Raw genomic sequence first — 11,069 nt, 5'->3', positions numbered from 1 at the left:
ACCAATACCGCACACCCTCGGTCCCTACGCAGACTGATCCAAGTGGTCACCCACCCGCACACTGACCGTAGCCAGTGATGCTTGACTTCGGTGATCTGCTGGGAACCGTGTCTTAACGATCAGTCCACTGCGGGACCCTTTTCATCAAAACGGGTAATAATTAAGACAAGGCTTGCTTGATGATTTTAGGCTAAGTGTACGACGAACTTGCACATAATTAGCGCATGAACCTTTCCAACAAATGTTAATACTCACTTGTTTTAGTTATTTTTTAAAATCATTGAACATCTATTTTTCCAGTAGTAATATCCCATTTTCACAATTTTCTCTACCATGCGAGTTTCAAGCTCAACAGCTAGAACACAAATCCCTGCTCCCCCGTTGTGTTTTTGCCATTTTTAATCTTTTTTCATTTGCAATGAGACTAAGTCATGGCGGCTTTGTATAAGTTATTGATGTTTAATCCTTTTGGTGAGTAGTACTTAATGTGATTAAAAATGTTCTCTTCCCCCTCCCCTCACAAACGAATAAACACTGTTTAAAGAAATAACAGACTGCTTGTAATCATTTAATGTGATATAATCTTGTCCATAAATAATGTAGAAATCACCTCTTGCCGTTTATTTATCTTTTGGCACTTTCCCTTTCTGCAGCTGAATGACCTCATTTTATACTTTTATCAGCTGATGGCATTGACCTTGAGTTTGTTGAGTAGGGTGCTCTTTTTCTTTCCCCTCTTCCCCCCTCTCCCTAAATGGAAATAAAACCTTCATTGATCTTTTCCCCTTTGATCCTCTTTCTGTGGATAGTCTTTTTTTGTTCATGACTTTTTATTTCTTTTTATTTAATGTTATTTTGTTTTTATTTTAAGGATCTTTTGCATTTGTTTCATTCTTAATTTTAATGCATAATCAATGATAATTTGGGCTGGGGGTGGGAGAAGTTTATTTGAAAAACGATATTATATTTAAGAAGGAAGAAACTATTTTTTCTACAGTATTATGTATGCAGTGTATTTATTAAGTCTTGCAAAATAATCTCAAAAAGTGGTTTTATGTTGCTCGGATTAAAACTATTAAGCTATATACCATCTTGAATACCTGATTTATCACCATCAGTTAATGTGTTCCTTAGAACCCTAGGACTCCATGGAAGAGTTAAAGGGCCTCTAATTTTTAAAATGGAATTTACCCTCCCCCCCAATTTCATGGTGTTTTGAATATCTGAACTTGTAGCAAAATCCCCATTCACAGTCTTATTTGATTAAAGTATAAAATGTTTTTACCATGTTCAAAAAAAATTATGTTCTTTTATAAAATGAAAGAAAAAACATCATTCCTGGAGTGAATTATCTTTTAAACGCCTGTGATTTCAGAATTTTTGTTATTTATTTATTGTTAATCAATTTTTCAAATTCTAGCTGACGCAAGCCAATCATTGGCAATTTTTTTTTATTGCGAAATGAGAATAGGATCAGGAATAGAATCAGGAGTATTTCTTTCCTTACTGATGAACAAGAAAAGTATCTTTAGAATGGAATTCTGCAGAAAAAAATACTTGCTTTATTATTTTTTCAGCTATTTTATTACTTCAACTCTTTCTTTACTCTGTTTTTTTTAAATTTAAAATCTATAAATATGAAGATGCAGAGTATAATAGTTTTGGTTATACCTATCATTTCAATTCATGTTATTATAATGTTTTTTTTAAATTTATTGTTGTGTTTTTGTCGGAGAGAATAGTAACTTCGTTAAGTCAAGAAAAATTCTTGGAATTAGTCATGGAAAGTCGTGAATTTGAAAATCTAAAATGTAGCAGATACATTTTATATGATAAAAATATGGAGATAAGTATTAGGTGCCTTTTTTTTTCTTGTACAGAATCAAGTAATTGAAGCTATTTTATTCAGATTATTTTTGTTAAGAAGTAGATTATTAAGAAGAATGTGGATTATTAAGTTCAAACTGCATTGCATAATTAGGATTTTAAGTTACAGATGCCAATATAATTAGTGAGATTTGTTATTGTAAGCAATTAAATTATCTAATTGGTATATTATAATCTTTTGTTTGTTAATGTATTTATTTAGCTGAGTGATGCAGAGAAACTATAACATTAAATTGATTTTCTTTTTAAAAATGTTTCAACAAAAAGATTGCATATAAGTTTGCTAATTTTTAACTTTAAGCTATCTGAAATGCATGTTAATTCAAAATGAATGTAACAATTACAAATGGCTATAACTGATTTACAGTTTCGTGGCAACACAGCGACATGGTTGCAGAACATTACATAGTTCCTTCGAAAAAGTTTTTTTATTTGGGAGGCAAAGTAGTTTTTTTAAATTTTAATTATTTTTTTTATTTTTTTATCTGCAGATTTTTTTGAAATATTTTTTCCCCTTCTGAACTCTTTTTTTTCTTTTCTTTCTGCAGAATTATATTCAAAAGATGCCTTTCTTGCATATCAGAGGGGCTCCTAAATTTTTTTTTTAAACACTTTCTTTTGTGAATAAAAAAACTCTGCAATGATTGACTTTAGCTGGAATTTCAGATTGATATTATAAAAAGTAATTTCCAAATAACAGAAATTTAACTATACAAATATTTTTAGAACAGTAGATTGATTATCCCCAATATTATTAGAATATCTATTCTTTTATATTTAGATTTAAAAAAAAAATTCTTACATTTATAATTTTAAAAAATATATACTGTTCTGTTCTATTTATGAAGGCTTTTTTGTAAACAGAAAGTGCTTCTGTTACTTTAAATCAATAACATCAATATTTGCTACTATTAAAAATGTCTCTCGGAAAGGCATTAGTACTAGAGAGAATTGTCGCAGAAAGCTCAAAGGTATTCTGCCTCGGGGACTATTTAATGAAAAAGAATTGATTGTATAATTTACTCAGGATATAGAAGGAACTTTTGTATACATGCGTCATAGATTTTCTATGTGATATCCCTTGGTCACATGGGCACCATCTACACGGTAGTACACTTCACGGCATATATTCTGAAGCCTTTGTGCAATAACCGACACAAGCGCCCCGTTTCTTCAAACATCCTATGCCATCTGCGTGTGTTTTTCCCATTTGGAGGCTCTTGATTGTAATGCTGACGAAATCTTCTCTGCACTGTGATGAAAGAATGGCAATTGTTAAATTCTAACAATGCGGAATGCTTTTTGCAAGGGACTTGCCATTTTTACTGAAGTGCTCGCGCAGGCGCAGGATTTCGCTTCACTGCACCTTACGTTAAATTTTGAAGTTCCATCCGCATTCTATGTTATGCTTGTCTATAAATTATTTTTCATTCAATAATTATAGCAGTTTGTAATTGATATATTCATTTTGAATTACCCTGTAGAAAGACCGAAAACTCGAGGGTTTGATATTCATTCAGTTTTAATCAAACTGTCCTTTGGTAAAACAAGTCAATCATAAAACCATTTTCTCCCCTTTGTCATAAAAACATTGCTTTAAAGAGATGTGTTTTTAAAAATTGTTCTGATCGTGCTCAATATTTTTTATTAATTTGCTAATAAAATTGTCAGTTATTTTGTTAATTGTTTTTACTTTAATTATTTAAATTTTTTTTTTAAAAATCATTAGATTAGTTTTTTGACTTATCTATGAGGGCATGCTGTATTTTGTACCTTTCTCATAAACTGTTACTGACTTGTTCTTTATATTGACCCTATTGATTTATATGTGTTCAATGTCTTTTTTAGGCCAACAGCCAAACATTCCCATGCCTCCTCGACCCTCTTCCACTCAGTCTGAAAGTAACAGTGGGCAACCACAAATGCCACAATCACCTATGGCTGCATCACAAGGTATTCTAAATTATTCACTGCACATTTACCAATCAGTATAAGTGTTCAATTCCAATTCTTGCTTAAAAGGGTCTTAAATATAAGTCTTCTGATTTTCACCACTCTTTTACTTGAACCCTGCTAGGATAGACAAAAATTTGCATCATGACATGGAGAGCAAATGATTACGCTCCTGAATTCCTGCAGGACACAGAGTTGTCTTTGCGAGACAATGTCCCTAGTAACAATTATACCTTGGCCCTAGTTGGGCTAAATATGGGCCCTATGTGAACATGCTTTGAGGGACCAATATTGGGAGGTCTAGATTTTCAAATATAGGTCCTATGCAGCCTCAATATCAGTCTATATAGGGCTTATATTGGTTGAATAATGATTGTGAAATATCGGGTGAAGCTGACAATTCTATATAGGGCCCATGTCGGAAAAATAATGGCCCTTTGAACGTATATTTAGCCAAGATTCGTGAATGAAGGTCCAAATTATTTTGCTGCTTGGGGTCTGATTTTTAGAACATTTAGTGTTAAAACAGTTTTCATATCTCCTGCGGCATCACATGCTATCAAGCTTCAAGTAAATGGGGATTAAAGGGTAGTGATGGCCTGGGTATATGATGAAATGGGGCGCTCTGATGCTAAGCTCCCAGCCTATCAGCATCACCAACTCTTGAAAATATGCTGCACAGCATTCTTTTTGTTTGCTTTCTTAAATTGTGTAAAATGAGGAAAACAAAAGTTGTTAAATGATCAATTAACAAGTAATAAGAATTAATAAAAGTAATATCTAAAAATCGTAACAAATATATGTTTTTCTATTTACATTTAGAATAGTAAATATTGTTTCTTGCAGATGATTCTCTTCTGCAGTGTAATAAATTTAAAAATTCCTTATCTTGCATTTGATTTGGTAAGTGCACGTCAGTATAAAATGTGCCATTTTTTTGGTTCAATCGAATCCAACGATCATGCAGCATCATATAGTTGTTTCTTTTTCAAGAATGAACATTTTCCTTAATTATCAAAATATGTTGTGAAGTCTAGGATTCCAGTAAGACTTTGAAACTATAACTCTAATTCTGATATAGAAAGCACAATTTAAATTTCTGTTTGACGTGTTTAACTTTTAAAAGCTTTTAAATTATTTTAAAAACATAATTGTATAATTTGAGAGCAAAATTAATGAAACGGAAACCCACCATAAGAGAAAAGAAAATATTTGTCAGTAAGAAATGACTCAGTTTTGATCAGGAATCTGTAATAATTATCTGAAGAATAAAAAGTTATTGTCAATATATGTTGTTTGAGGTTTCATATTTTTGAAATGACAAGCTGTTTCTCAAGTATGTACTTACTTTATTTTTCAAATAAAGTAATTCTTGAGTATTAAATTTATATTTTTATTTACTTAATGTTTTTGTTATATTCTTAAACCCCTACATTTACGAGAAATTTTAGTAAAATTTAAAATTAAGAAAGACCATAGAAATATTTTTTTCTATTTGAAAAGAACACCTATTACCTTACACAAATAAAATATGGTAACGTGTTTCGAGTGCTCAAAAATAGGCACTCGTTCTCATGACTAGCCAGACTGGAATTGGGAAAACAAAAGTGATTTCTAACATTCTACTAAAGAAGGAAAATAAAGATGACCAACAAAACTATTTAAATTTCGTGTTTTTATCTTTTCATTGTACTCCTCAGTATATAAAACCTCTGCTTCAATTATGCTAACTACAGGTACTGATTCAGTTTCTTGTTTTAATTCTTTTAATCAGAAATGTCACTGTCCTGAAATCCTCAGAATTCCGCTTATTTCATCTGATTTTCATCGTGATTTAATAAACCATTCTGAAATTGCTAGAATTTGGTGTTTTGAGCATTGTTTCACAGTCCCCCTCAATATTTTAAGAAATATTTTGTGAATTATCAATTTCCTAAAGTTAAAAACTAGAAAGGGATAAAAATTATAAATCTCTTGTAGGCATTTAACAGATTTAAGAATTTTTGTTTTCTTCTGTGTGAAATTTAAGAAACTATTATGACTGTTTCATGTAATTTCGTCCCTCTCTTGGGATGCCCACAAAATGTAAAAAAAGTGTCTTGTTTATTCTAAAACATTTGTTATTTCAAGAATTATTCTCGAAGGATATTTTAAAGTAAATATGGTATTTTATGTGGGAAGCCCTGTTGAAGAATTTTTTTTGGCCTTTCTGCAACAAACCTCTTTAACACTAATATCTTTCTGCAAGATACTTTTAATAATAACTAATATATATATGCTATTAATTAAATTTAAAGTAACAGAAATGTTGTATTTACAAAGAAAAGCCTATTTGGATATAATAAAATTGTTTGTAGTTTTTTTTAAAATGAATATGTAATATTTTTTTATTCTAATGTCATATGTGATATTCTAACATTTTTTGAGAGGAAAACACACTAATTATTTCTTTTTTCGCATTTCGTAAATCACCATCACATAAAAAAATAAAAATAATAATTAATCGTAAAAATCAGTGAAAGAAAAGAAAACCAATTTTTTTTTTAAGCTTTCTAAAGGGAAATTCTTTCTGCAAGAGCTCTGTAACGTTCTGTGACAATGTGATCGCGATTCTGACACGGAGGTGAGGAGTTTTAGAAGGAGAATAGAAAATTCAGTTTCTTTAAATTGATTTTAACTTGCAAAATTCTTTAATCATAGCATTGTTAAGCAATGTTGCCACTCCACAGGAATTAGAAAATCATCTAAAATAACAGGAAAAATTGAGGAAATTTTGTGTTTTTCCTTATAAACTGTGAAAATGCAGAGAGTTCACACATTTGCACAGTGATTTTGTGTTTCTTTCCTCTTAATGCATTATCTATAATATATGCAGGGAGAACACAGTGGCGTCCCTGTTAAAAATAGTAATGTATAGGATTGTTCACAATTATTTAAATGTTTACTTGCATAGTAAAATGCTTGCAATAAAAATCTTGAGTAAGAAAAATAGTGATAAAATAGTGGTCTTATGATCAGAACATGTAATTTGCTGATTCTGTTTATAAGAAATGATTCAATTCTAGAGTTCAAAAAAATAATGACATTTTCTAACTACTTTAAACATAACTTTATAATTAATTTTTTAAAGAAAAGAAGTTTTTCTGTTTATATTAATATGTTATTTTATTGACAGGTTATAGTCAACAAATGGCCCCTCCAGCAATGTATGGAAATAAAATGCATCAAAACATGATGGGTGGTAGTAATTCTCACATGGCACCTTATCCTTCCCAGAGTTCAGCTCACTATGCTCAGGGTATATATTCCTTTTTATTTCATTGTGTGGATATAACTGTCAACTCTGTATATAAAACATGTGATTTCTAATACTTAACTGCCAACTCTACTGAATTTACCAGTAGACTACTGGATTTGCCAGTTTCTAGTGGTCTACTAGTTTAATAAAAATTCTCCTGGATTTTGTACAGGTTAAATAATTCCCTAAAATTAATTTTAAAAAAATCCTTGGTAAGAACGAACTTTTTCATAATTTATTGCTTGTTTGAATATTTATCTACTATTACTAATACATACAGGGTATCCGCGCAACTGGAGAGTCATTGAATTCATAGAAATTTATTGATTTTGACCTTGATCAGAAATTATCATGGAAAGTCAAGATTTTCAGTGATAAGTCATGGATATTGTCAGTTCGTCATGGATTTAGGGCAGCGTTTCCCAAAGTGTGGTAGGGCAGCGTTTCCCCCAGGTGGTATAGGAACAGTTTAGTGGGGGTATGTGTTCTTATGCGAAATATCTTGCAACAAACGAAAATTTTGAAAAGTTTTATTTAAAAACAAAGCTTTCCATGAAAATTTACAAATAGGTATTTTTCTATTGGATATTTTTTGCAGAATTAATAGTTAATAATTAGTGGTGTCAACAGCTTGTTGTGATTTTTAACTTTTGTGCAAATTTTTTATAGTAAATAATACATTAATTTTTTTATGAATTGTACATAGCGTTACGAAAAATTTAGAAAGGGTACACAAAACTCATAAGTTTGGGAAACGCTAAATTAGGGTATTGGCGCCCTTATCCCTGTTCGTCAATTTGAAAATCCTCTGCATTGCAATTTATATTGACATGATTTAAATGCAGCACAATGTGATCTGCATTTCGTGTGATGTAAAAATCCCATATCATGATCTGCATTTGTGTGATTTAAAAATCAAGCATGTGATCTATATTAGTGCAAATTTATAATCTCACATCGCTAATCGCATTCACGTGATTTAAAAACTGCGCTGCAAGATCCATACTTACTTGATTTAAAAATTGCACTAAGTGATCCATATTCATGTTATTTAAAAATCTTTAATCAGGATTTGGATTTTTAGAAATCTGATTCGTATTTGTGTCATTTAGAAATCGCACATCGTTATTTATATTCACTTGATTTAAAAATCACATAGGGCAATCCCTGTTTCTGCAATTTAAATACCACATATCTGGATCTGTATCTATGCGGTTTAAAAAGTATCACATCGTAATTAGTATTAGTGCGCTTCAAAAATCACATAGTGCGATCCATGTTTGGATGATTTAAAAAAAATCACACATTGTGATTTATATTCACGTGATTCAAAAATCACACACCTGAAACCAAATTCTTGCAATTTAAAGTATAACGCAACATGATCAAAATCACACATCAATGTTTTTAATCACTATGTTTTTTAAATCTCTCATCGTGGTCTATCATATAAACAAAATTTATTATCCTATGTGAAATGTTTAAAACTAAAATTTTGTTAAGACTAATTTTTGACGTTAATATTTTTTCCTGTCTATGATTTAAAAAGTATATATATATATATATATATATATATATATATATATATATATATATATATATATATATATATATATATATATATATATATATATATATATATATATATATATATATATATATATATATATATATATATATATATATATATATATATATATATATATATATATATATATATATATATATATATATATATATATATATATATATATATATATATATATATATATATATATATATATATATATATATATATATATATATATATATATATATATATATATATATATATATATATATATATATATATATATATATATATATATATATATATATATATATATATATATATATATATATATATATATATATATATATATATATATATATATATATATATATATATATATATATATATATATATATATATATATATATATATATATATATATATATATATATATATATATATATATATATATATATATATATATATATATATATATATATATATATATATATATATATATATATATATATATATATATATATATATATATATATATATATATATATATATATATATATATATATATATATATATATATATATATATATATATATATATATATATATATATATATATATATATATATATATATATATATATATATATATATATATATATATATATATATATATATATATATATATATATATATATATATATATATATATATATATATATATATATATATATATATATATATATATATATATATATATATATATATATATATATATATATATATATATATATATATATATATATATATATATATATATATATATATATATATATATATATATATATATATATATATATATATATATATATATATATATATATATATATATATATATATATATATATATATATATATATATATATATATATATATATATATATATATATATATATATATATATATATATATATATATATATATATATATATATATATATATATATATATATATATATATATATATATATATATATATATATATATATATATATATATATATATATATATATATATATATATATATATATATATATATATATATATATATATATATATATATATATATATATATATATATATATATATATATATATATATATATATATATATATATATATATATATATATATATATATATATATATATATATATATATATATATATATATATATATATATATATATATATATATATATATATATATATATATATATATATATATATATATATATATATATATATATATATATATATATATATATATATATATATATATATATATATATATATATATATATATATATATATATATATATATATATATATATATATATATATATATATATATATATATATATATATATATATATATATATATATATATATATATATATATATATATATATATATATATATATATATATATATATATATATATATATATATATATATATATATATATATATATATATATATATATATATATATATATATATATATATATATATATATATATATATATATATATATATATATATATATATATATATATATATATATATATATATATATATATATATATATATATATATATATATATATATATATATATATATATATATATATATATATATATATATATATATATATATATATATATATATATATATATATATATATATATATATATATATATATATATATATATATATATATATATATATATATATATATATATATATATATATATATATATATATATATATATATATATATATATATATATATATATATATATATATATATATATATATATATATATATATATATATATATATATATATATATATATATATATATATATATATATATATATATATATATATATATATATATATATATATATATATATATATATATATATATATATATATATATATATATATATATATATATATATATATATATATATATATATATATATATATATATATATATATATATATATATATATATATATATATATATATATATATATATATATATATATATATATATATATATATATATATATATATATATATATATATATATATATATATATATATATATATATATATATATATATATATATATATATATATATATATATATATATATATATATATATATATATATATATATATATATATATATATATATATATATATATATATATATATATATATATATATATATATATATATATATATATATATATATATATATATATATATATATATATATATATATATATATATA

General features: G+C 24.0%; 1 protein-coding gene across 1 annotated transcript in view; it reads left to right on the top strand.

Annotated features, from left to right (window-relative positions):
• Window positions 1-11,069, top strand: part of LOC107455734 (trithorax group protein osa) — a gene marked incomplete in the record, with an annotated part of 132,862 nt that overhangs the window by 87,978 nt on the left and 33,815 nt on the right. Inside the window, 2 exon segments of the mRNA XM_043044854.2 lie at window positions 3,736-3,840; window positions 7,016-7,138. Of these exon segments, the coding sequence (XP_042900788.1) occupies window positions 3,736-3,840; window positions 7,016-7,138 (228 nt within the window).

Source organism: Parasteatoda tepidariorum, chromosome 2 (genome assembly GCF_043381705.1).
Source record: "Parasteatoda tepidariorum isolate YZ-2023 chromosome 2, CAS_Ptep_4.0, whole genome shotgun sequence".
Classification (NCBI taxonomy): domain Eukaryota; kingdom Metazoa; phylum Arthropoda; class Arachnida; order Araneae; family Theridiidae; genus Parasteatoda; species Parasteatoda tepidariorum.
Note: the sequence above shows the minus strand (reverse complement) of the source record. Positions and strands in the feature narration are given on the sequence as shown.